The 27,500-nt window shown below is 40.0% G+C and overlaps 3 protein-coding genes across 3 annotated transcripts in view; all 3 read right to left on the bottom strand.

Annotated features, from left to right (window-relative positions):
* Positions 1-1,741: 1,741 nt before the first annotated feature.
* Positions 1,742-3,218, bottom strand: LOC147469801 (uncharacterized). Its single transcript, XM_086547677.1, has 3 exons — positions 3,109-3,218; positions 2,438-2,802; positions 1,742-2,324 (listed from the first exon to the last, which is right to left on the bottom strand). Exons 2-3 carry the CDS (start codon positions 2,800-2,802, stop codon positions 2,159-2,161), a joined length of 531 nt encoding a protein of 176 aa, XP_086403803.1. The 5' UTR covers positions 3,109-3,218; the 3' UTR covers positions 1,742-2,158.
* Positions 3,219-6,479: 3,261 nt separating this feature from the next.
* On the bottom strand, positions 6,480-7,874 carry LOC122243145 (uncharacterized). The gene is made up of 3 exons (XM_086547676.1): positions 7,822-7,874; positions 7,149-7,516; positions 6,480-7,035 (listed from the first exon to the last, which is right to left on the bottom strand). The coding sequence occupies exons 2-3, from the start codon at positions 7,514-7,516 to the stop codon at positions 6,870-6,872; spliced, it is 534 nt and encodes a 177-aa protein (XP_086403802.1). The 5' UTR covers positions 7,822-7,874; the 3' UTR covers positions 6,480-6,869.
* Positions 7,875-10,278: 2,404 nt separating this feature from the next.
* Positions 10,279-27,500, bottom strand: part of LOC122243146 (uncharacterized) — a 19,618-nt gene continuing 2,396 nt past the window's right edge. Inside the window, exons 2-32 of the mRNA XM_043000634.2 lie at positions 26,754-26,884; positions 26,322-26,523; positions 26,066-26,166; positions 25,455-25,568; positions 24,958-25,072; positions 24,602-24,729; positions 24,062-24,270; positions 23,547-23,658; positions 23,183-23,401; positions 22,732-22,860; positions 22,360-22,434; positions 21,468-21,584; positions 20,555-20,674; positions 20,002-20,173; positions 19,527-19,695; positions 19,016-19,269; positions 17,197-18,846; positions 16,849-17,085; positions 16,456-16,772; positions 16,218-16,301; positions 15,897-16,103; positions 15,510-15,666; positions 15,149-15,312; positions 14,656-14,763; positions 13,794-13,931; positions 12,797-12,952; positions 12,364-12,453; positions 11,937-12,096; positions 11,582-11,808; positions 11,120-11,285; positions 10,279-10,765 (exon numbers count right to left, since the gene is read on the bottom strand). Of these exons, the coding sequence (XP_042856568.2) occupies positions 10,512-10,765; positions 11,120-11,285; positions 11,582-11,808; positions 11,937-12,096; positions 12,364-12,453; positions 12,797-12,952; positions 13,794-13,931; positions 14,656-14,763; positions 15,149-15,312; positions 15,510-15,666; positions 15,897-16,103; positions 16,218-16,301; positions 16,456-16,772; positions 16,849-17,085; positions 17,197-18,846; positions 19,016-19,269; positions 19,527-19,695; positions 20,002-20,173; positions 20,555-20,674; positions 21,468-21,584; positions 22,360-22,434; positions 22,732-22,860; positions 23,183-23,401; positions 23,547-23,658; positions 24,062-24,270; positions 24,602-24,729; positions 24,958-25,072; positions 25,455-25,568; positions 26,066-26,166; positions 26,322-26,523; positions 26,754-26,864 (6,462 nt within the window). The 5' untranslated portion in view covers positions 26,865-26,884 and the 3' untranslated portion in view covers positions 10,279-10,511. The remainder of the gene's footprint in view (positions 10,766-11,119; positions 11,286-11,581; positions 11,809-11,936; positions 12,097-12,363; positions 12,454-12,796; positions 12,953-13,793; positions 13,932-14,655; positions 14,764-15,148; positions 15,313-15,509; positions 15,667-15,896; positions 16,104-16,217; positions 16,302-16,455; positions 16,773-16,848; positions 17,086-17,196; positions 18,847-19,015; positions 19,270-19,526; positions 19,696-20,001; positions 20,174-20,554; positions 20,675-21,467; positions 21,585-22,359; positions 22,435-22,731; positions 22,861-23,182; positions 23,402-23,546; positions 23,659-24,061; positions 24,271-24,601; positions 24,730-24,957; positions 25,073-25,454; positions 25,569-26,065; positions 26,167-26,321; positions 26,524-26,753; positions 26,885-27,500) is intronic.

Genomic DNA, 27,500 nt, shown 5'->3' with positions numbered 1-27,500 from the left:
CTTTACTGCCTCGCCATTTAGTTTCCTGTACACAGAGAATATCTATCTTCCTCTTCTCCATCATGTCGGCCAGTTCTCTCCCTTTACCGGTCATGGTGCCAACATTTAAAGACCCAACTTTGATCTCTGCTTTTCTGTCCTTTTTTTCATGCTTCCTCTGTACACGTTCGCTATCTCTTCTCCTCCTCCTCCTCCCAACAGTCACGTACTGTCCACTGGCTCCCTGCTGGGACACAAACCCGTAGGCGGTCGTTGTTGACCCGGGCCGCGACCGATCAGGGATGGTGATCTCCTTTGTGATCCGCATTGTAGTATTGGTAAGAGTTTTACGCCGGATGCCCTTCCTGACACAACCCTCCCCATTTATCCGGGCATGGGACCGGCACCAAGTTGCACTGGCTTGTGTCCCCAGTGGCTGGGTTATGTATATATATACATATATAGGTATAAATATATATATTCATATACATATATATATGCATATATATGTATATATATATATATATACATATATATGTACGTATATATATACATATACATACATATATACATATACACACACACTCACACAACACACACACACACACACACAGACACACACACATACACACACACACACACACACACACACACACACACACACACACACACATATATATATATATATATATATATATATATATATATATATTTATACATATATATACATATATATCAATATATATGTATGTATATACATACATACATACACACACACACACACACACACACACACACATATATATATATATATATATATATATATATATATATATATATATACATATATATGTATATATATACACACATATATGTATATATATATGTATATATATATATATATATACATATATATATATATATATATATATATATGTATATATATATATTTATATATCTGTGTGTGTGGAATATAGAATGTGATTGATATATCACAATTATCATTTAAGGAAATAATTCTCGAATGATTTTGTAATATGATGATAGGTATGAAATGTATGTGTCAATAATATATCATTTGGAAAAAAATCGAATAAGCTAGAAATTCACACATTATTTCTCTTTTTCATACGGCCTTGTTGTATGCTAGAATAGATATATCATATTATTCCAGGCCACAGTTTCTAACTTTAGATACTGTAAGACTGCACGTTATTTTTAGTTGCATCATACCAGTATATTCAACTAGAAGGGATGTATGATTTATCACTTACTCTACCTTCCAAGAATAGATATGTCGTTCTTGTTTTTTGTTATTGATTTAACAGTTATCATATTTAACAAAATATTTTACCATAAATTGCATGTTTCAATATTCGGTTATTAATGAGAGAATCTGTCGATTTTTTTTACTGGAAAATATCTATATCTTCAACGCGTTTTCATATATTCATGTTTTTTAGAGGAGTTAGTATTACAGGTCATATAGGAAATATATTTCCGTTTTATTCCTGTTGTTCACTTTTCCTTATGGAGGATTTTGGTTAACATCTTTATCTAACTAGCTAGTTCAGTCTAATTTGTTTGTTTACAGGTTTGCATGTTCAGTTGTTCCAAGTGATATATTTGTCGTTATGTAAATATTTTGCCTTTGTGTTTGTATTTCTGTATCTATTCATTTGGTTTAATGATTTGATGTGAATTAGCAGATCAGATTTTTTCTTAATATAAAAGCATTTTAGCGACTGACAACAAACGAGTGTTTTTCTTAGATAGAGCATTTTATTGAAATAACATTTTCATAAAAAGCGTTTAGGCAGAGCAATACGCAGCACTGCCCGATAAGGGAGTACCACTGCTAGGAAATGAAAGTCTGACAGGGAGTGACACTAGGATGAAAGTGGCACTCGGAAAAGAGTGACACTAGGATGAAAGTGGCACTCGGAAAAGAGTGACACTGTGCACTATGACAGGGAGTGACATTTCTAACTGGGAATGACACTCGTGGCAGAGTGGCATTATGAAAGAGGCACTGTGAAAGTTCCACGCTCTCTCAAGGTGCCGCGCCACACCCGGCACTTGGGTCTTGGCACGAATTGGCAGACACACACAACGCAAACTACCCTGTCCTCATAGGGTCTATGGTTGCAGTGTTGGTGAGATGAGAAAAGAAATAGACTCAGGCAGTGTTCTGGATTTCCTTGAATGCCAGGTAGATGGACTTCCTGTCGAAGGGACAGCTGCTGAAGGTCTGAGCGCAGGCGGCAGTGCCGTTGATGGCACCGACCTTGCCTGCGTCAGCGAAGAAACCTCCGGCGACCCCGCTGATGGCACTCGTGCTGCGTCTGGTTTGGGAACAGGAATTCATGATGAATGAAGCAAAAGCAAGGCAATGAGTGTTTGGAGAAGAGTCTGAACAAGTGCAAGATTGAGCGCAAAATGTGTTGGCTGTACTTACCCGAAGAGGTTGCGGATGAGGAGCTCCTCGTGGGCGAGCTCTTCGGCGGTGGCTTCGAGTTCGCACACGTAGCGGCGACCGCAGTCGAGGAAGTCTGAGTTGGCGGCCATGGTGAAGTAGATCTCGGGGCTGGTGAAGGGAAGGCAGGACGAAGCCTCGCGCTTTCCACGGTTGGCCAGAGCCACCGCTGCCGCAGCGCCGATGGCCAGAGCACCCACGGCAGCGGCGCCGGCGGCCAGACCTGCGGCGCTGACGGTGACGCCGGTGGTGGCGGCCGCGGTACCAGCCGTCAGGAGGATGATGCACTGGGCCAAGTCGAGGAGGGCGGCGCCGAGGGCCAGGGCGATCAGGAGACGGCCGTTCATCTGGGGACAGCCAGATGCAATTACACAATTAATATAAATGCATAAACTGATAATGGCAAATGATATGCGGATAGAACCATACATGCATATATGCACCTGGGTGTGTGCGTTTTTGTTCATTTTCCCACGTATTATATTAAGATATAGTAAAATCAGAGAGCTAAAGATACCTATAATAAGACAATGGACAGATCTTTGCAAATATTCGACACCATCCGAGTGACAAACATTCTCAATTCCATCTCGCAAGTGCACGGATCAATCCACTATTAATCAAACAAAATATAGAGAAATATATCGCTGTACCTTGAGAGTAGCGTGCTAGTGCCAGGTGAGGACTGAAGACGCATCCAAGTTCTGGCGCTTATATACAGGCCACACGAAGCGACCTTGCTAGAACCCGCGACACGCCGGCAAGGTCAGGCGCTCGCTTTTCCCTATAGTAATTCGTAGCAGTTTTTTTCCTTCCTTTGGAACCATTTTGGACTTTGTTTACCTCTCATATTTTGAGTGTATATAGCGTATTTTCTTTCGCCATTTCTCTTTACTTCTCTAATCTTTGTTTCCTTTCAGTTTTTTCTCTCTCTCTCTCGTTCACGTTTTTTTTTTCTTTCTTTCTTTTTTCCTCTATATCATTCAATTTGGTTTATTATTGTTTTAATATCCTCTAGCTTTTCTCTCTTTTCCGTCGCATATGTACTCGTATCCGTATCTATTTCAGTGTTCTTTTCCTTGTCTGTGTTTCTTTTCGTCTTTCTGTCTGTCGATTCCTTTCCGTGTTTGTTTTTCTTCACGTATCTGTGGTGAGTTTTCCCCAGTTGTTTCTGTTCTTCGTTTGTCCGTTTTGTTTTGTTTTTCGTACGTATGTGTGTATTTTGTTTCTCTCAGTGTGATTGTTTGTGTGTGTCTTTTGCTTTCATTTGAGTGCATGCGTGTACCTTATTTTTCCCTGAGTCTATATCCTGTATTTTCCGTTTTGTGTCTAGTTTTCAGTGTTCTTCTTCCAGACCTTTTTTTTTTTTTTTTTTTTGCTCATTGTCTGCTTTTGTGTTGTTTTTTCGTGTTTAAGTGTTTCCTATGTGTTTGTGTGTCTATTCATTTTTTTTTCTTCTTCTTTTTGGTACTCCGTCTGTCTGTGTATGTTTTTTTTCGCTTGTTTGTCTCTTCCTCTTTTTGACTGTTTGTTTTCCTCCGTGTCTTTTTTTTCCTCCGTGTGCCTGTGCCTTGTTTTTTTCCTGTGTCTTTGTTTTCCTCTGTGTCTTTGTTTTCCTCTGTGTCTTTGTTTTCCTTCCTCCTTATGCCTGTGTGTGTTTCCCTCAATGCGTCTGTTTCTGTGCATTGCCATCCCAATTTTTGCGATTTGCATTTAATTTTATCCACATGTACGTGTGCTTTATTATGTGTTTTTATGCATGCGTCTATGGGAATGGGAATTTGAATTTGAATGCAAATTAAAGTGTGGAATTTGTATGTGAATTTAAGTGTGGAATGTGTATATGTGTGTATGTATGTTTTGTTTGTATGTGTTGTGTGCGTCTCTGTTCGTCCATCTGTCTGTCTTTCTCTCTTTCTTCACGTATGCCTTTCCGCCTGTGCGTTCGTGTCTCCGTGCGTGCGCCAGTATCCGCTTGTGTGGCGATGAGGTCGTCGAGTGACCGCTGCTTCGGCTCAGGACTGCGAGGTCGGTGTCATGGTCCATAAATTATATAAACATTCTTGTAAAAAAGAAAAAAAAAGAAGAAAAAAAAGTCGTCAAGCATTCTGAATTGTTTACTCTATGCCATATATATATCTAGTCCTATTTTGAAGCGGAGTACTATTTTGATTAACGATCTTTTCGCTATGCAATTCCCGTTTCGAGCTGTCGTAATACGTTTGTCTTAATTATGTATTTCGAAAGTTCATTACAGGACTGAAAGAGAGAGAGAGAGAGCGACAGAGAGACAGAGAGAGCGATAGAGAGACAGAGAGAGCGATAACAAGACAGAGAGACAGATACTCTTATGTGGTCTGGAGATATACAAAGGAAAAGGCCTTAAAACGTCCCACATAATTTCTTGGGTATTAAAATCGGAATCGTGTTTTCACCTTTTAGATTATGTTTTCAGTTGTCTAATGACTTTTATAAATGAATAATATTTTGAATAATAGATGAACATTTTATGCACTGTCTACCCTTCAGCAATTGAACGATTGATTATAAGGATTGATTATTAGCATTTCCATTTTCTTTCATATACTTCCGTAAAACGACTATTAGTGTGCGCTATATAAATGATTCCCACGAATTTAATATATATATATATATATATATATATATATATATATATATATATATGTATATATATATAATATTATATATATATATATATATATTATATATACTATATATATATATATATATATATATATATATATATATATATATATATATGTATATATATGTGTGCGTGTGTGTGTGTGTGTATGTATATGAACATGAATACATATCTATATGTATATATTTTTTGTTTATACATACATACCTACATAATACATACACACACACACACACACACACACACACACACACACACACACACACACATATATATATATATATATATATATATATATATATATACACACACACACACATATATATATATATATATATATATATATATATATATATATATATATATATATATATATATATATACATATATATATATATATATATATATACACACACACACATATATATATATATATATATATATATATATATATATATGTGTGTGTGTGTGTGTGTGTGTGTGTGTGTGTGTGTGTGTGTGTGTGTGTGTGTGTAGAATACAGAATGTTATTGATATATCAGTATCATCATTTAAGGAAATCATTCTTGAATGATTTCGTAATATGATGATAGGTATCAAATGTATGTGTCGATGATATATCATTTGACACTGGAAATAATCGAATATGCTAGAAGTTCACATATCATTTCTCTATTTCATATGGCCTTGTTGTATGCTAGAATAGATATATCATATTCCAAGCCACAGATTCTAGCGTTTGGACAGTGTGAGACTGCACGTTATATTTAGTTGCATTTTACCAGTATATTAAACCAGAAGGGATGTATGATTTATCACTTACTCTATCTTCCAGCAATAAGTATAGACATGTCGGTCTTGTATTTTATTTTATTTTTTTCTATCTTATTTACTTAATGGTTGTTATACTTATCATAGTACTTTACCATAAACTGCATGTTTCAATATTCAGTTATTAAGGAGAGAATCTGTCGATAAATTTCATACGGGAAAATATCTATATCTTCAACATGGTTTCTTATATTCATGTTTTTGGAGCAGATAGTACCACAGGTTTTTTCCTGTTATTCACTTTTCCTTATGGAGGATTTTGGTTATCATCTTTATCTAACTAGCTAGTTCAGTCTAATTTGTTTGTTTACAGGGTTACGTGTTCAGTTGTTCTTAGTGATATATTTGTCGTTATGTAAATATTTTGTTTTTGTGTTTTGTATTTCTGTATCGTTTCCTTTGGTTTATTGATTTGATGTGAATTATTATCTTAAGTCAGATTTTCTCTTCAAACTTGACACAGTATCTACAGTATGATCTAAAACAGTCTGATTGAAACATTTTGGTGCGATTGGCAACAAAAGAGTGTTTCCTTTTAGGTAGAGCTTTTTATTGAAATAACTTTTTCATAAAAAAAAAGCGTAAAGGTAGAGTAAAAAGCAGCACTACCCGATAAGGGAGTACCACTGCTAGGAAATGAAACTCTGACAGGGAGTGACACTAGGATGAAAGTGGCACTCGGAAAAGAGTGACACTGTGCACTATGACAGGGAGTGACATTTCTAACTGGGAATGACACTCGCGGCAGAGTGGCATTATGAAAGAGGCACTGTGAAAGTTCCTCGCTCTCTCAAGGTGCCGCGCCACACCCGGCACTTGGGTCTTGGCACTGATGGCAGATGAAACACACAACGCAAACTACCCTGTCCTCATAGGGTCTATGGTTGCAGTGTTGGTGAGATGAGAAAAGAAATAGACTCAGGCAGTGTTCTGGATTTCCTTGAATGCCAGGTAGATGGACTTCCTGTCGAAGGGACAGCTGCTGAAGGTCTGAGCGCAGGCGGCAGTGCCGTTGATGGCACCGACCTTGCCTGCGTCAGCGAAGAAACCTCCGGCGACCCCGCTGATGGCACTCGTGCTGCGTCTGGTTTGGGAACAGGAATTCATGATGAATGAAGCAAAATCAATGCAATGAGTGTTTGGAGAAGAGTTTGAACGAGTGCAAGATTGAGTGCCAAATGTGTTGGCTGTACTTACCCGAAGAGGTTGCGGATGAGGAGCTCCTCGTGGGCGAGCTTGTCGTCGGCGGTGGCTTCGAGTTCGCACACGTAGCGGCGACCGCAGTCGAGGAAGTCTGAGTTGGCGGCCATGGTGAAGTAGATCTCGGGGCTGGTGAAGGGAAGGCAGGACGAAGCCTCGCGCTTTCCACGGTTGGCCAGAGCCACCGCTGCCGCAGCGCCGATGGCCAGAGCACCCACGGCAGCGGCGCCGGCGGCCAGACCTGCGGCGCTGACGGTGACGCCGGTGGTGGCGGCCGCGGTACCAGCCGTCAGGAGGATGATGCACTGGGCCAAGTCGAGGAGGGCGGCGCCGAGGGCCAGGGCGATCAGGAGACGGCCGTTCATCTGGGGACAGCCAGATGCAATCACACAATTAATATAAATGCATAAACTGATAATGGCAAATGATATACAGATAGAACCATACGTGCATATATGCACCTGGTTGTGTGTGTTTTTGTTCATTTTCCCCGTATTATATTAAGATAAGTAAAAATATAAAGCGAAAGATAATATAATAAGACAATGGACAGATTTCTGCAAATATTCGACACCATCCGAGTGACAAAGACATTCTCATTTCCATCTCGCAAGTGCACAGATCAATCCACTATTAATCAAACAAACTATAGAGAAATATATCGCTGTACCTTGAGAGTAGCGTGCTAGTGCCAGGTGAGGACTGAAGACGCATCCAAGTTCTGGCGCTTATATACAGGCCACACGAAGCGACCTTGCTACAACCCGCGACACGCCGGCAAGGTCAGGCGCTCGCTTTTCCGTAGCAATTCATGGTAGTTTTTTCCTTCTTTTGGAACCTTTTTGGACTTTGTTTACCTTTCATTTCTTGAGCATATATAGCGTATTTTCTTTCGCTATTTCTCTTTACTTCTCTAATCTTTGTTCCCTTTCAGTTTTTTTTCCTCTCTCTCTCTCTCTCTTTCACGGTTTTTCTTTCTTCCTCTATATCATTCAGTTTTGCTTATTATTGTTTTAATATCCTCTCTTCTCTCTCTTTTTTCTCACTCCTCCTCTCGCTTCTCTCTTCTCCGTCGCAACTGTGTAGTATTCCTATCTGCCTCTATATTTGTTTCCTTGTCTGTTTCTTTTTGCCTGTCGATTCCTTTCCGTGTTTGTTTTTCTCTACATATCTATGTGTTTTCCCCAGTTGTTTCTGTTCTTCGTCCGTTTGTCCGTTTGTTTGTTTTTTTGTGTGTACGTATGTGTGTATTTTGTTTGTGTGTGTGTTGTTTTCATTCAAGTGTATGCGTGTACCTTATTTTTCCCTGAGTCTATATCCTGTATTTTCCTCAGTTTTGTGTCAAATGTCTGGAAGAAGACAGACATTTTTTTTTTTTTTTTTTTTTTTGCTTATTGTCTGCTTTTGTGTTTTTTGTTTTAAGTGTTTCCTATGCGTTTCTGTGTTGTTTTTTGTACTCCGTGTGTCTGTGTATGTTTTTTTTTCGCATATTTCTCTCATTGTCTTCCTCTTTTTGACTGTTTTCCTCCGTGTGCCTGTGTCTTGGTTTTCTTTTGTGTCTGTTTTCCTCAATGCGTCTTTTTTGTGCCTTGCCATCCCTGTTTTTGCGGTTTGTATTTCATTTTATCCGCATGTACGTGTGCTTTATCACATGTCTGTCTTTATACATGTGTCTATGGGAATGGGAATTTGAATTTGAATACAAATTAAAGTGTGGAATGTGTATGCGTGTGTATCTCTGTTTTGTTTGTATGTGTGCGCGTCTCTGTTCGTCCGTCTGTCTCTTTCTCTCCCTTTCTTCGCGTATGCGTTTCCGCCTGTGCGTGCGTGTGTCCGTGCGTGCGCCAGTATCCGCTTGTGTGGCGATGAGGTCGTCGAGTGACCGCTGCTGTCGGCTCAGGACTGCGAGGTCGGTGTTATGGTCGATAAATTATATAAACATGCTTGTAAAAAAAAAAGTCGGCAAGTATTCTGAATTGTATTCCGAATTATTTTGAAGCGGAGTACTATTTTGATTAACGATCTTTTCGCTATGGAATTCCCGTATCGAACTGTCGTAATATGTTTATCATGATTATGTATTTCAAAAGATCATTACATGACAGACAAACACAGAAACAGACACATACAGACTCTTATGTGATCTGGAGACATGCAAAGGAAAAAGGTCTTAAAAGGTCTCACAATTTCCTCGGTATTAAAGTGTTTTTTATATTTTATTATGTAATCAATTGTCTACTGCCTTTCAAATCTGAATATCTATATTCATAATTGAACATTTTATGAATTCTCTACTTCAGAAATTGAACGATAAATTATTAGGATTGATTATTAGCATTATTTATATCATATACTTCCGTAAAATTCCTATCAGTGTGCAATATATAAATGATTATAACGAATTTAATAACCGGCAGTTTGCTCTTCCGTTTGCTCATCCTCGGAAAATAAGTCAGAAAATGTCGCAAGCAAATCAGAATAGCCACACTACAAATAAAAAATCGGGAAAGGGAAATAAAACAAAAGATAAAACCGCGATTGCACAACACTCTCGCATACGAATCTTCAATTGACTTATACTTATCACTCACACCCTTTTAATAATCATTCTCTCATTCCCCTTCTCTCTCTACTATCCAATATCCTTCAATAAATGGATCAACCTTTTCATGGAGTTCTAAGCGAGTGACAAAGACCTTGCGAGTGGCCAGGAAAGGCCTATACATACGCAATGAAGGTCGCCTGAAGCTTGTGTGTGATGGCGTGCTAGAAGATCATGCTGCAGCAGTGAATGTCGAGGTCAGTGTGGCGAGTTGAAGGCGTATGTGAAAGGGTTGAAGGGGGGGAGCGTGAGAGGGAGCGTGAATGTGTGTACGTGTGTACGTGTGTGTGTACGTACGTGTGTGTGTGTGTGTGTACGTGTGTTTGTACGTGTGTGTGTGTGTGTGTGTGTGTGTTTTGCGCGCGTGCGACAGACAACAGATATGACGTGTTTGTGGTTTTGTATAATAAAAGTCATTTGCATGGACTCTCATGCGTATAAAAACTACAAGGTGATTTTGTAGGTTTAAAAATCCACTAAGGTAGAACCAAAATAAAATGTACAATAGGATTATTGAAAATGCGGTTTCATTTAAAACATTTATCAAAAATATAAAATTTCTACAGCACCAACATTTTCTATCAAATACAATAACAATCCTCATTCAGACACTAAAATCACATTCGGACACAATCACACTCCTATCTGTAGTAAATAGATAATATTTTGATTGCAGTAACAAAACAAATATACATAGATAACAATTATAACAATTCGCGCCCCTTATTTACAACAACAAGAGCTTCTTCAGAACTTCTTTAAAAGTTTCTGATCGTCTCCAAGTTCGCAAAGCTCTCCAGATCGGTGAGAGAGCTCAGGTCACAAGTCAGGTCAAGCTGGGGAACCGTCCTGCCCAGCATCTCCAGGTGAGCCAGGACAGTCGCGTTGCCCTCTTGACCCAGGAGGACGTAATGCCTTGGGATGGAAGGGAACGTTTGACCCGGAACGTTTATGTAAAGAGACCAACGTACTCGAGGTGTGCTTAGCTCCGTCGTCTGGCGTAGTCTCTCGCCTGGGGAACGAGGAATAGGATTTTGAATGAGCTTTTGTTGGGTTTAAGTGCAGTTTTAAGCTGTGAAAGGATTCATGTCAATGTCTTGATTATAAAGTGATGTGTGTGTATATACACACGAGATGGAGTACGGGATTTTGGGAAAATTTTGGTTACAAAGTTAGGATATATAATAATTAATGTAAAAAGTACTCTTGCAAGTATATAATAAAGTCGCCATATCCACTACCAACTAAGATTGCTAAAATAACAAAAAAATTGATTAAAAAAATTAAAACTTCCGCTTACTTTCTTCCACCTTCCCATTACTAATTACCGATAATCGAATCAAAGACGGAAGAATCCAGATCATACCCAGTATAGCGTAGACAATCGGGAACCTGTCCTCTTGCACAGCCAAGACCATGGCAGACCCGGAAGACTGAGTGCCAGCGTAGAAGGCAGTCACCGAAGCGGACGTCGGGAGCCGAACCGAGTCGCGCCAGGAGACCTCACCCTTGACGAGGTCCACCGAGTACAGCTGGCCGAGTTATGGGAGGGGGGGGGGTTAGTTGTGAAATTGCATGATCGGGCGAGGCTAGATAAGACATGAGTGCAGGTTTTATATCAAATCTGAATCTGAGGGACGGAACCCTCGTGATCCTATTTTGCCCCCACCCCCCTCTTGGAAAATAAAGGAATACCAAAAATTTAAATAAACATCCCACTTGCCCTTCACTTGCTGCCGTCCACCGCAACATAAGCAATTACCGCCCCTTTCCCATACTTAAACAACCCTCCTCGGCCACTATTAATCACTAAATCATCCCCTTTTACCTCGACGTGGTGCGTGTCCCCTGTGATGAGAGACCGCGTCACAGCCGTCACCAGGTACACGTGGCCATGCTGCTCCACCAACACCGCGTCCTCCACATGCGTCACATCCACCGCCGCCATCTCCATCTCCTCCTCCTCGCCGCCCTCGATTCTAATGGACCCAAGGCCGCCCGCGCTCCAGAACAGGATCGAGACCCTGTCCCGCAGTACCAGACTCGTCGTTACCTCTGTGTAAGCGAGAGGTAATACGTGAGAAGCTTTAGACATGTAGAGATAGACGTGATCTCGATTTCATAAACTTTTGGTCGGTACGAATCCATAAAACAGTCATTGATTGATTTTTTTTTTTTTTTACCAAACGGACGGTCCACAGTTCCAATCTCTTCGAAGAGGCGAGTCGAAGGGTTGAGGAGATAAACCCAACTTTGTGTGGCGGAGTAAATTCTTAATCTCAGGTCGCCGTCTTTCAGGTACGTCTTTGACAGTCTGTCTCCTGGCTTTAGCTTCTGGTAAGTCTGTGCAAAAGTCAAATTCAGGAAATTAATAAAAAAAACAAGAATAAATCATTAATAAATAAAAATAACTATAAAAGTGAGGTTAATGAGTAGATATATAAATAAAATAAACGAATGAATACATTAGATCTAAGATTATACATATACATATACATATGTTCCATTCAACGCAAATCCTCATTCCAAGTCAGACCTCGAGCGTTAAGCCATCTCGCTCACCAGAACACCCATGAAAACTTTTCCTTAACACGCTTCAACAATACTTACAACGAGCTGTCGATCTATCATTTCGAAAACAATCGTGGTCCTCTGACTACAGTGGTTATTTTCCTCGGCCGCTGTCATCACCACGAAGGCCTGTTAGAGATCATTTGACAAGACGAGGAAAACCGATTAATTAAATGGATCTAAAATATGATTAAAAATACGTTAAAACCTAACTGACCAGCTTTTGTAATACTTGCGATTTTATGGTGTGGACTATATTCTAAAAGTACATATGTACGTCGAGTAAACAAAATTCATGCAATTCCAAAGTCAAACAAATACATACATAAATTTCAAAACTACATACATACACAATTTAAGAAAATATATATGTATACCAACTAATAATGAATAAACACAGTCACATTCAGATCAAGACATAAATACTCACAAAAAAACACATACAACAGTCACACAACCCTCACTTGTTTACCTGTTCATCGGCGTTTATGAACAGCCAATCGTGACCGTATCCAGACTCTTGCAGACTCTGAACGGGTTCAATGGTGCCCGATGAGGCATTGAACACGAAGAGAGTGGAATCACATCTCCCTTCCCAACTCATGATGACGTAAGTCGTGCCGAAGACCTGGGGGGAAATTATTATTATTATTTTTTATTTATTATTATTATTTTTTTTATTATTATTATTTTTTTATTATTATTATTATTTTTTTTTTTTTGCAAAGAATAAAAAAAAACTTTTTTTGTGTATTCTATTTTGATAGCTGTCGTTTTTCCCCTCCGAATTCTTTAAATTTGATTAAAAGTGTAGAAATCCTCCATTATTCAGTATTTGCAAAATGTGTATTCGTTTACTCATCCAACTAATTTCCAAGTTTCTGCCCAACGCCCAACTGCACTATAGATATTTATTCCTCCGCCAATAAACCCATCAGTCAACCTGTCGCCCATCAATAAAAATCAAATACAAATAAATAACGTACTGAAATAAAAAATGAAAACAAAACAGTAATAAAAAAAATAGTACAAAAAATAAAACGCCTATAAAAAAATCAAATACAAATAAATAAAAAGGACTACGTAGCCGCACACTCCCACGATTCATGACGCACCAACGACCTTCCGCTTCAGCTATTTCCAGCTCAAATTACAACCATGACAACTTATCGGCCACGTCTCCTACAACGCACATAAGTTAGAGGTCTTCGCTCCTACGACTATGCTCCCACAACTACAACCAAGAAGTCCAGAAGTCTAATCTTAACCACAACCTCCCTCCAGCAGTTGCAACCAAGAAGTCCAACGCTTCCACAACCAAACCAAAACAACAACAACCACCAATTCGTCCAAAGTTCCCACCACAACCACGACCATCGTCCGACCAATTCCAACCATGGAGTCCGACGTCCCCACCACGCCAGATGCTCCTCCACCAAGACCCTCTCCTCCCCGTCTCTCTCACTCACGGTAAAGGACGTCGAGGCATGGTGGACGAAGGGCGTCGATGCCTCGCGAACGGAGACGAAGTGGTCGCCCTCGAACACCGATTCCTCCAGCTTTCCGAAGACCTGCGTCGCCGAAGGACACTGCTCGTCGAAGTCCGTCTGGGAAAGCAGGGCAAGAAGGACATTTTAGATGAAGGCGAGAAGAGAGGAAAATGAGGGACGGAGGGACGGAAGGGGGACGGGGGGAGGGAGGGATGGAGGGAACGGAGGAGGACGGGGGGACGGAGGAGGACGGGGGGACGGAGGAGGACGGGGGGGACGGTGGGGGACGGAGGGATGGAGGGGGACGGAGGAGGACGGGGGGACGGAGGGACGGAAGCGAGACGGAGGGAGGGGGGGGGGGGGGGGACGGGGGAAGGAGGGGGACGGGGGACGGGAGTGTAATACAAATGGTAAAGAATCTCGGCACAGAAAAGACTGTTGAAGGGCAATGTAAAGGTTATCACATCAATTACGAGAAATAATCACAATGAATTTGAAACACCTTATTCATGCAAAGCCTAAGGTAGCTGTCAAGAATAACCTAGTTGGTAAAATAAAGCATTGATCTCTGTTTGGAAACGAACAAACCTATCAACTGCACATATTAAAAACAATGTTGTATCTGGATTATATAATTTATATTATAAATTTCATTTTCGTTGCCAGGAATGAAGTGCAATTGCTTATACCTCACTAATGCTTTTGGAAAGTCATCAACAAGATGAAACCACTAATCATAATGTGATTATTATAAAAAGCAAAAAAAATCCTATAAAGATGACGGTAACTAGAGAAAATATAGGAAAGAAAAAAACACGAATGCCTTTTAGAAGAAATATACCTTCACCATATCCTGTAAAGCACTGAATCTTGAGAGAGCGGTTGCAGTGTCGTTCAGAAGCTTGCATACTCCTTCGGTCGTGTGTTCAACTTTGCAAACGAGTCCATTCTGCGTGTAAATAAAAGGGTTTTGAGATTTTCAAAACAAATAGCATATTACATTTTATACACACACTTACGCAGGCACATGCCTACATACACATATTTATGTTTTATGTATCCATTCAGTATAATTATATTTTATGCAACTTCTTACAGATGAAATGAACCAAAAAAACAAGACATACAATGTGTCATACATCCTGTGTGCATACAAGATAACCTTGTTAGCGTATACCTGTTTCCGGACATATCTGTGCTGATGTGCGATTTTATGCTACGTTTTTCATTGCAATTCCAATAAAAAAAAATTTTGTTTGTGGACCATACTACCTCAATTTTCAAATCTTCAAACCTATGGCATAAATGCGCTTTCCTCCCCCTACTCTACATACCAACAACTTGACAGGTGCCACGAAGTTCAGATCCGCCGTGATGAAAGCGGAGCCGTTGGTGTACCAAGCCCTGGCAAACAGTTCCTCAACATCTATTCCGCCTAACACACTGCTGGTACTGGACACGCTGGCTGCCCTCAGTGGCTCGCTGAAGGACAAAGAACCTGTCGTGGTAAGGAGTGCGGTTAATAAGGTATACGTGTCGGACACTAATTATATATATATATTTTTTTTTTATCACACTGGGGATCAGCTTCTTGATGCGTATAATTGAGTTATAAATTGTGATTATGCAATTTATGCCGAAGTAGTAATGCAAATATATTGTGCATCCACTTTTGTACAGGTTTATGGATACTGCCTTGTATTTCAGCGCTGTCATTCAGGTAGACGACTTGCTCGGACAAATCGACCCAGTTTCCATGGTTTCCAGTTAGTCCTGTGACATGAACCTGGCTCAGAACTTCTACTGGAGTCCTTATGGTCATAGAACCCATCACTGTCTGCCCTGGAACTTGCTGGAAAGTACAGTCAATTAAAGGAAACAAGATTATATCAGACGCAATGTTCAAGGAGGTAATTAGCATTAGCAAAAACTCGCTCCATCACATTTTGTAGCTTAAGTTTGCAGGAAGGAAGGCTTGCTATTTCTACCATAAATTTTCCAAGAACAGTCATAAATAAAAATTAAAAATGTATCACTGAACGGCATTTGTAAACTACATCTAAAAAACACAGCAAAAAGTACCTTCATAGTCTTCGCTACTTCGTCAGGCAAGTAATACCCGTTAACCTTCCCTTCTACGGAGACGTTTGACGTGAGGACATCGCCCATCGTCACTTCCTTGGTGAAGTTCTGACTCTTTGAGACAAGCAGGTAATCCGTCATGAGGTCTGCTTGGTTCAGGGAAGTCACGTTGATGTTACCGAAGGAGGATATATTTCCAGCGAACAGCTAGAGGAATAAGTCAATTTAAGAATAGTTCTTATGGGTAGTGTCTGTATGATAAATAAACAATACTTATCAAATACAATAATGAACAGATTGATGGAAGTGATTTGCACTTACAATGGACTTGTTGAAATGGTAGTCTTGGTTGATATAAACAGCATTTTGCAGTAGGTGTCTGTGATCAACTCCATCAATATTTCCCTAAAAAAGTATATTAGTTTAATCAAGCAGTTCCCTTCACACACCTACGAATTAAATATCTTGACTGTATGCAAACAAAACTACAATAAACAATGAATATAAATTTGATATAATTCATGTTTCACTAACTCCCAGATTCACACTTAACCCTCACCTGAACAGCAAGAGAAGAGGACACGACCGAAGACGAAGTCACAAGACCATCCACCGTGACATCATGACTCATGGTGCTTGAATTTGACCTCCGAACCGAATGGCTGACAAAGTCGTCGAAATTCTTGTTATTCAGATTAATCAAGCTAATGTTGGCGAAGGTCGTGTTTGACGTGAAATTCTTCTTTCCCTTTATGGTCACGTTAAGGTCTTGGAAACGCACCGCATCGTCTAATACTTCATCCACGTCTAGGTGGTTTACAGCGCCTCTCAGATCGAGGTGGTGTACACTAACTTCCTCGTGGAAATTTATATTTACTGGAAATAAGAATGGTGTCACAACGTAATACAAGTAAAAATCGAAAATGAAACATCAAAAAATTATCGAACTTACCGATACTACTGTCCATAGTGTTTTTCAAAGCTATTGCTGCTATGCTGTCTAATTGGATTCCATTGAAATTTTCAAGAGTCAAGTTCTTTTTGGCTTCCAAGTTATCAAATGTGTAAGCAGCCGTCACGTTTTGATCAGTATGGAGAGTTAGAAGTTTTGTGCTCAGATCCACACCATTGGTCGTTTCTGCGTTGATACTGCCCTTCACATAGAACCCATTCTTGAAGGTCTTCCTGCCTGAAAGAGATGAATGCCGATATAACCTTACAAGTGAATGTGAAAGCCACTGTATAATAATTCCGAGTTTCATTTAATGCCTTCCTAAATAGGTGAGTCGTTTACACTTACCTGTGATATTTTGAGGAGTGTCTGTATACTTGTATATAGCATCGTTACTTAACTCTTGTAGATTCTGATGGTTGACAAGTCCTTCTACAGTTACATCACCTTGTAGGTCAACATCAAACCAAGTTACATTGCCGACCACTGTGTTGTTAGAGACGAGACTAACAGCATGTGCGTCAATTTTACTAATGTTTAGCCCGTTGGCACCAACTTTATCCTCAGTCGTGATTGGGCCCAGTAAATGCAAGTCGTTGAATATCAGATCCGAAAATATTTCCGAGGAACTGTCGTTAGTAAAAATATCCTCCTTAAGACTCCAAATATTGTAACCGTTTATCGTGTCCGCCACAAATGAGCTCAAAACTGAAACCGAATTATTGATGATCAGTTCACCTGAATACTCAGTGGGGTTCTTCAGACTAACGCGGTTGTTATTCAGTTCTGAGATATCGATACCATTCACCCTGAAACCTTCTGACATGTCTATCTGGCGAGATTCTACATCACTAAAATTGGCAGAGTAGAATGACTGGGGAGCAGTAAAGGTCTGGTTGCCGGTCACGGTGAAGACCTTTGTAAAATCAATGCCAGACACTTTCCCAGTAACGTTCAATTCTTCGGCAAATAATTGACTAGTGAAGGTTTTCTTTCCAGTCACCACTTGTCCTGGTTTGTCCAAGTAGAGGGAAGAGTTTAAGAAGTGGTCCAAGTTCACACCATCTACTGTACCATTCACTTGTATCGAATTGAATGTAACAGGATCTTCAAAGGTAGTTTTTCCGGTTATTATACTGGCACGGTTGGTCGTCACAATATCTTCGAATTTGTGGCCGTTGAATGTACTTTCAAAGTCAGCACTTGTAATTTCCAGCTTATCCCCTGTGAATGACTTACGACCTGATAAGACAGCCAGGGGTTCATCATCATACACAATATCATTTGCAATCTCGAGCAAGTCAAGCCCATTCAACTTCCCGCCATAAAACAGGCCTGGAACTTGAACGGGTTGCTCGAACACCAAGTCTATCATCAGGTTATCCAGACGTGACGAGCGGGAGAGACTCGAATTCAGCTCGTCCAGATTTACGCCGTCAATCGTCTTCATGTCGATATCCAAATCTCCCAGAATCTCTACTCCTTGGCGAAAGACCTTCCTCCCTGTAATGTCTTGGGGAGTGTCGAGAGTGACCAGGCTACTTGTGTACAGACCATCGACCTTGGCTCCCGGGAAGAGACTCACCGATCCAAGACTCACGTTACGGAACCTCTTCGAGCCAAAGTTCAAGGTTGTGTTTGTCGTCCTCAAAAGGAAGTCGTCACCGGGGAAAGATTCTCCATTAACAAAGCCTCGGATTATCATGTCGTTCTCAACACTCACTTGCGATGGAACAGAAAGCACACCGTCCAAAGTGGCTGGTTTGTTTGTGAAGACAGTCGTGGACATGAATTCTGAAGTATTAACACCCATTATGGCTCCACTCTCCAGCTTTTCAACTGACAAGGTCCCGTTGAAGATCAAGGTGCCCGATACTGAACCACCAGAGACAAGGAGCGAGTCCTCCAACAGGTGTGTGAAGTTTGCCCCGCTTACCATGCCAGAAAGGACTTCTACATTTCTTCTCACCATTGCACCTCTTGTGAATGTGCACTGATCTGAAACATGGACAAATGAGCATATAGGTTTATTAACGTTTTTAAGTTTAAATTTTTAAAACTACGGTCATGTAACTGGACAAAAAACAAACAAACATTATACTGTTGTTGCAAAATTCAATAGACATACCATCTGAAACCTTATGCATAATTTACTCAGCACCATTACCTAATGTCGCTTCTCCTTCCAAAAGAACTAATTGTTCCGACAGGTCAATGCCCCCAACTGTTCCGCCGTCAGGAAGGGTGATCGTATTTGCTCTGAGGGTGTTCATAGTCACTGTGCCGGACACTTGTTGCAAGCCGGACGTAGTTAGAATATCCCTCACGGGAATATCGTCTAGAAAGGTTGTGTCGAGGTGAGTTATATCCAGTCCAGATGTAAAGGTCTTCTCACCAGAGATTTTGCGTGAATCGTTTACTCTGTAGAAAGACGATTCGTGAAATTATATAATATAAAGCTTTAAACTAGAAGGCCGTATTATACTCGGCAACCAATGCTACCAAAATTTGCTAATGATTTGCATGAAAGATGCATCCAAATTCCCCAGAGGCATTGCTACGACACCAATGCTTACATCCAAAAGGGGGATTCGGAGCCAAAAACAAAAGACCCTTTTTTTTTTTTTAGTTTCCATACATCTGACCACTATCGAAAAAGTGTTGCCTCATCCACTAACCGCACAATACTAAGCAGCGTCTGAGTGAGCGGGTAGTGGGCGCCAGACACGTCTACAGGATCGTGCAGCATTGCCTCCTGAACTTGCAAAGTGCCTACCGACAGCCTACCCTGCGTCATGGTCTTCGAACCCTCGATCACGCGCTCGCTGCCGTGGATACTTACTGCATCTGAAGGCCACAAAAATGCCATCATGTTACGGAAGATATTAACAAAAAAGGAAAAAGAAAGAAAAAAGAAGAAGATAAGGGTAATAGCAATATTGATATCAGCAAAATGTCACTGATAACGTCATCTAAAAACAAATAAACTAAATGTAATTATCTGAAAATAAGTAAATAGATAAACACCCTGTAACTCCAAAATGATAAAAATCAATCTCGAAAAGTACACATAAAAAAAAACATAAGATACGGCTAATTATTAAAAGGAATCACTCTATCACTAATCTCACAAACATCTCCCAAGCCACGTACCGTCTAAAGAACTATTTATAATGCTCAGCTGTGAGTCGAGATCCATCAACCGGTTCTCTATGGAATCTATTTCCTGTAGGTAATCGTCATATATTTGTTCTCCTGCAGTGTCATTGCCGTCTTGGTGGTAAATGGTGGTCGTAATTGTGCTCATTGTTGTGGTCTCGAGTTGCTGAAATGTACAAAACAATTATGTCGTTTCCAGAGAAGGTAGTGTGGTTATAGAATTAACCCTTTTTCTTATCGGGTCTATATGAATCTTCGCTAAACTCTAGAGTAGCAGAAAATCAACCAATACTTTAAAACAATTCTTAATTATAAAAAAAAAAAAAAAAAAAAAAAAAAATATATATATATATATATATATATATATATATATATATATATATATATATATATATATATATATATATATATATATGTGTGTGTGTGTGTGTGTGTGTGTGTGTGTGTGTGTGTGTGTGTGTGTGAAACCCCCGCTTGTTAAAACCGAGCCAAACAAGAACCCCTTATTTCGTATTATCATCAATCTCAACTTTGCAAAGCGACTCACCACATCCACTTTCACGTCATGAATGGTGATCTCGCCGTCGATTTCGGTCTGGCCTGCAACAGAATGAGCCAACATGTCCTTTGCAGACTTTAGGGTCCAGACTTGTTCCTTGTATAAATCCTGGAAGACAATGGATGGACCTTAACACAAGAATTGAATTATTTGTGTGCGGGATTTTCGATATTATGGATGTTGAAATTCGTTTGATCCAAGTAGAATAGCTGTTTCTATGAAGATAGTCAATATATCAAGCAAATTCACATTTAACAATATCAAACAAAGAAAACGTGTATAATCATGTTTAAACATAGACAATTAATTTAACCATGATATAAATCTATCCATAATGGTAGCTTCAAACTGATGAGGTAACTAAACATTACACATCGCAAACGTATCGCCGGTATATCTTTACATACACACACACACACACAAACACACAAACACACACACACAAACACACACACACACACACACACACACACACACACACACACACACACACACACACCACACACAAACACACACACACACACACACACACACACACACACAAACACACACACACACACACACACACACACACACACACACAGACACACACACACACACACACACACACACACACACACACACACACACACACACACACACACACACACACACACACACACACACACACACACACACAAACACACACACACAAACACACACACACACAGGTATACACAAACTAATACATACACAATCATATACAAAATTTCCCAGACAAACCCCTGCATAAAACGTTTTCTCTCACACACACGCACACACACAAGATCTAGAAATACAAGTATACACAGACACGCACACAAATGCACACAGTTACACTACAAATCAAAATGCTCAAACCCGCACGAACGAACACACTCACCTCCAATTCATCCATGATGCGTTGCAGTTCAAGATTCTGCAACTTGACAGGATCTGCAACGTCTTCCAACTGGAGGTCAAGACTTACTTGCACGAGGCCGGACTCCCCTGGAAATAACTTGAGAAAAACACGAGAATTGATTAATATCATTACCGAATTATCAGTTTCCTTTTTAAAATTTACTAAAATCACAATTATAATCGGAAAAATGTAGCCAGAAAAATAAGCAGAAAATATCATTCACAAATTTATTTATTTATTCTTAATGCTCTCTCTTCCTGAAAACCAGACGCATATGTTTTCATTTACGAAGACCGACTTTTGGTAAGTGGATTGGTTTACTGTTATTTTTGTTTATTTATTTATTTTTTTTTTTACTATTTTATTGACTTTGATGCTACGTTATTGAATAAAATGGCATTATTTACGTGTTACAATGATAATGAATATGGTGCTTTTCGTAATTAACTATCATAGTTTGCTAATTTGAGGCATTGTGCGTGGATGTTGTATAATGTTCATTATAAAATATAGTGTTTAGTACAATTATTCACCTATACAAACGGATCAAAATCACAACAATCAACCAAAATTATACTTTTTCATGGCAGATGATGAAGCAAGCAAACGTCTCATATATTTTTAACAAGATTTGTCTCAATTCGTGAAAAGTATAGTATCCGTTAACCCCCCCCCCCCTTTTTTTTTTTTTGGGGGGGGGGGTGTAATTACATATCAATTCTAATCTGACATTCATAAAGTACAAAATTAAGTCACATCCACATTTATATAAAAAAGATGGAACGCATTATCAATATATCTATTTCATTATCATTATCATCATTATTATTATTTGAAGACAACACATTTCTACATTTTTATTTTCACTTACCAACGGAGAATCCTCAGGATAGTAACTCCCTAAATTCCAATCCTGAATCGACACGTTCAAGTCTCCGGAAAAGACCTGGAAATTCGCAAGAAAGTTTTGAAGACGATTACCAGCTCGACTCCACAAACACACAAGCACAATTTTGAGAGGAACATACCCTAAAAAATATCCCATCGTCTACCCACAATACAAGAGAACAAAAACATTGTACTTACGTTAAAAGAACGCACACACTCCTCCAGAAATGTCAGAAAATTACACATCAAAAGGAAAAAAAAAACTTTGCATCTACTTACAGTACATCTACTTACAGTACCAAATTATTGGAATATTTCACTAAATAGAGAATACAAACGCGGAATGAGGATTTACTGCATCTAACTGTTGTCGAGGCCCAGCGTACACCTCGCCTCGTACGCGCTGGGGCCCCTTGAAGGCGTAAGCGACCGTCTGGGTCCCGGATCCAGCGAGAAGCAGGAACTTGTCATGATATTTCGGAATCTGGAGAAAGTGTGGGAATAGTGACTGAGGAAATATGGAAAACAGAAATAAGAAACGTGAAATAATGATTAGAAACAAGCCTTATATAAAGGTAGATAGCAAAAAATAATAAAAAACACAACATCATATGTACAAAGATGTAATGAAAAAACAAAGCAAAGAGAAACCCTGACAGAATCATCTGCAGAACCTAAGTGTCTGGATTTCTGGTTTCAATCTTACTGAGGCTGTGTTTCGTTACATCATCATCATAATAATTGCCACAAGCCAAACGAGATGCGAGACATGAAAAAATAAACGCATTCGAAAATCTCACACTTACAGGCATTATCCCTTCAAAGTGGGTCATCCCAGCAGCTGGCAACAAGTCCTGCAGAGGTTCATAGTAAGTTCCCAGCTGTACGAACACGCGGACGAGGTTGCGAGAGGCTAGCAACAAGTAGTCCCAAGCACCTGCACGATAACTCTTCCACGATATTATCTCTTCCTCTAAGCTTAGCTGTTGCACATTACGCATCGGTTGACCGTATACGTCCGTCACCTGTATTGGACATGGTCACAAAAGAGAAAAAAAAGGAATAAGTCTTGTGCATATCATCCGCAAAGTAAATCGCGACATGAAAGTTTTGAATGAGTAAACATGCCAATACACATCACGGACACGGCAATGAATGAAGAACGCTCACCACGAGTTCGTGAATGTGCAGGAAGGTTCCGTTCAGGACCCCCAGCATATAACGTGTGCCGCTTTGCCAGGACTTCATCTCGGTGCCTTCCGACTTCCAGGTCGTAGACAAACTGCGAAGAGAATAGAAAATGCCATTGACATCCGGCAAGAATAACAACGCATTCCGATATAAAACAGTTTCTAAAGGTTTCCTTAAGTGCGAGTTCAGATTCCAAAGAACTTATACCTAAATGTATGTAAATTTCATGGTAGGGAAGCTTTCATTTTGTACATACAAATATTAAATGTGAATGTCAGGAAATTAGTAGGGCTGGGTGTATGACACTTCTCCATCTCAGTGCAGGTAACCTATTCAGAATTAATTATAAAAAAAGGTACAAAATAACTTGTAAAGGTGTTTCCATCTGTGTCAGATTTAGACTTGTAATAGTTATAGATAAGAAGAATCAGAAAAAAAGGTACAAGGGCAAACCCGCCTACTAAGTCTAAGAAGCAGGTTATTTATCGACTTACCCTACCAACGGCTCCATGTTATGGAAGGTGATCATGTAGACTTTGTGGACGTCGCTTTCGTCGGAAAAGACTACGAGGAACCGGACCTTCTCATGGCGGCCACCGTTATCGAGGAACACCTCGCCATAACCTAATTGTTTAGCGTTCGCGGCAAGGGTCACGGTGTTCTGGCTTACCGTTCCCGAAAGCTTTTCCAATGAATCAATGCCCTGTGGACGTTGGAAAATTTGACAGTAAATGGATACAATACAATTGATTTTCTTGTGGTTAGGCCAGGGAGCTGTGAATTTTTATGTATCATTCTGTGATAGTTTTTGCTTCCTCACAATCTCACCATCGCCAAATAATCTTCAACATATAGCAAAATACGTGTGTTAAACAAATCATAGCCCAAAGAAGTGGACCAAAATACACACAGAATCATAATCATCATACAAACAAAATCATCAGTTCCCACAACCCCTAATACACAACCCATGCACTTATCACTCACTCCATCCCTATGACCCTACGAACCAAAAGAAGCAAAACAAGACTTACGACTCTGTATATCGACACATCTTTCCCGCGAGCGAGGATGAGAGTCTTCATCAAACCCTCCTCGGGATCAAAGTAATTGTTGTAGTGCTCGAAGCCCACAGCTGCGTCCACAGACAAATGCACCGGTTCTGGAATCAAGTTTACTTTTGTACTCGTCGTCCTAATGCATTCAGTTTTGATTACCTGGATGTGTGTTAAAAGAACAACAAAGCCTTTCCAAATCCAAGAGGAAGGGAAGGGAAGTTGTGGCAATGATGCAAAAGGAAGGGAAGTTGCATCAATGACCACTCTTAAGAAGATCAACCTGTCGAGAGATGAAAGTAACCGTACCAAGAAGTCGAGCATCCCAATCTTACCAGATTCGACACACGCGGCGGCAAGCGATTCCTCCCCGCACTTGACACAAGCCGAACCCGAATAGCCCTCCGAGCGGCGGCACCGACACCCACCTGGTCTGCAGCAAGCGCAATCCTAAACAAATAAAAATATAGATAAAATGCGCAATCCTTAACCAAAAGAATAGATGAATAAAAATGTCATTCCTAAATGATAAAATACAGGCGTAACCAATGACCCGATGGAAGGACTCGTGGAGAAAAAAGGATAAGAGAAAAAGGAGATGGGGTTGTTGGTGGAATGGAAGAGAAAAATGAAAGAAAAGGGAAACTTGAAGTAATGGGGATTCGAGAAATGTGACATTGAAAAGCACGGAGAAATTAAATAAATTCGAACCAATATATATCAATGAAATTCAGATGACATGAAAGCATGAAATTCAGACATATGGTCTGAGAGAAAAACATCTATTCCCGTGACATTTTCGTAATCATTCCACAATCGCTCTTTTCCTTACCTTAGATCCATCGACGTCACACTTACATCCTGTCCGAGTTTGGGTCCAGTTATTCGTCAGGTAGAGGGGCTCCATCTTGTCATTTCGAAAGGCATATCCCAGACCCGACTCGCTCTGAATGCGATATAGAATTAATTAGTGGTTACAATGATTGAGTATTTTTTGGCCTGTAAATCCAGACTGTTGAATATATCCAACTATTAATTAATCAAAAGTATTTGTAGAGTAGCAGAAAGTCTATAGCTTGATTATAGTACCCTGCTAGAACGATTGTCTTCACCCTAGAGCTATATTTTTCATGTTTAATTTACTTGTAAATTGTTTATACGATCCAAGTCCCCATCTGTACCTTGTGGAGACATCAAAATACGAAACGGATTGAAAGTTGAGTACCTGTAGATTAAGAGGAATCCTAAACATTGGTTCAAGACAGCAACGAGCCTTAAAGATTGCGCCCAAAAGCTTTTCGAAGACTTGTGCTATCCGTGTGTGTTTGTTTATTGGTCCGCTGAACGTTGGACGAGCTCATCCCCTCGCCTTTCTATCTATCAAACCTTAACTACATACTGACGATAACATACTCTCACAACTAAATACTGACGATAACATACCCGGTATATAAAGGGCATATCCTGGATATCAACTGGGAAGACGCTACTTATGTTCACGCTAGCAGGGTCCAACCGAGCGGTGATATTGTTGACAACCAACACTGAAATATTTGCAATGGGATTTTACTACGTACAAATATTCGAAATACATGCCACACGGATTTCCATATTCAACAGGCTTTGCTTTAAGGAAAAAATGTCCCAAGCCACCAATTTTTCCTTCGCAAGACCATACACGTGCGACTACAATACACACACTCTCGGTTCTTCACATCCAGGTCGTAGTAGTAGCCGTGCCAGTATTCATGGTCGAGGAAAGGAGGGGCGTCTTTGTCGACATGCCTTCGGTACCTCTGGAGGTTGCGCACATTCCGGTGGTGGAGATGAAGCTGTTTTTCGTAAGCTTCGATGATCTCTCTCTGCAGGGTCTCGATGGCGGATTCGAAGAGCGTGTCCAACTGCAAATGGTGGAGTTACGACAGTATGGTTAGATAGGGCTCATTATATATATATATTTTTTTTCTTTTCTTTTTCTTTTACTGCGTCAAACATCCAGCTGTAAGTGTACTAATTGTCTCCATGCGTGTGCGTGCACGCGTGTGTGTGTGTGTGTCTGCTTCATATATTCCATTCACGATAGCAAAACGTGCACCCTTACCCATCTCTCAATACAACAACTCTGAATTACCTCCTCAGGATCCAAGTTCTCGAACAGGACTTCCGAAGGATCCAAACCCCTGAAGGAATAGGGAGCGACAGGAGCCCAGGTCGCCATCACGAGGACCAGCGCCGCCCACATCCTCAGATGCTTGTAATCGCCTTGAAGGAAAAGGAGATTTAACACAAAGCCTTAGATGACACCTGACTCATGCCTAACTTGACCCCTTTACCCACGGCAACACACTGCGTCGCCCTCGTAAAATGGCTGAAAAGCTCGCCGTGCACACTTAGTGAATCTTCTGGATTTCAACTTCTGGTTGTCTATTCTCTTTATAAATTCCAAAATAAATTTATGTGGGATTCCTTACCAAGATGCCCCATTTTGAAGTGATCCGGTATTGATAAGTCCAAGGTTGATCAATGCAGATGCAAGCAAGAATGGAACACGAACTGAAATATCTGGTCTGATTTGATAAAATCAGTAAATACCTTTTTTCTGATATTTCTTTAAAAAGGTTACGGAACAAATCCCACATGCCCCTAACCGTTTTCTTTTCCTCTTTTTTTCCTATTATCTTTTTTACAACAAAGGAGCAAAAGACTTAGAAATTATCAGCATCCCAAAGATTTCTTGTTAAAACTAATGCACATGTTACAATCAGCAATATTTTCGATCTTGTAAAGAAACAGAGTATTTCCGATCGTCTATTAAACATATCAATAAATAACCTATCATTTACAAAAAAAAAAAATATATATATATATATTTCATATT

This window comes from Penaeus japonicus, unplaced genomic scaffold (assembly GCF_977035675.1).
Source record: "Penaeus japonicus unplaced genomic scaffold, GWHDUDI00000001_assembly GWHDUDI00000019, whole genome shotgun sequence".
NCBI classification, from domain to species: domain Eukaryota; kingdom Metazoa; phylum Arthropoda; class Malacostraca; order Decapoda; family Penaeidae; genus Penaeus; species Penaeus japonicus.
The sequence above is the reverse complement of the archived record's forward strand: the minus strand, read 5'-3'. Positions and strand labels throughout refer to the sequence as shown.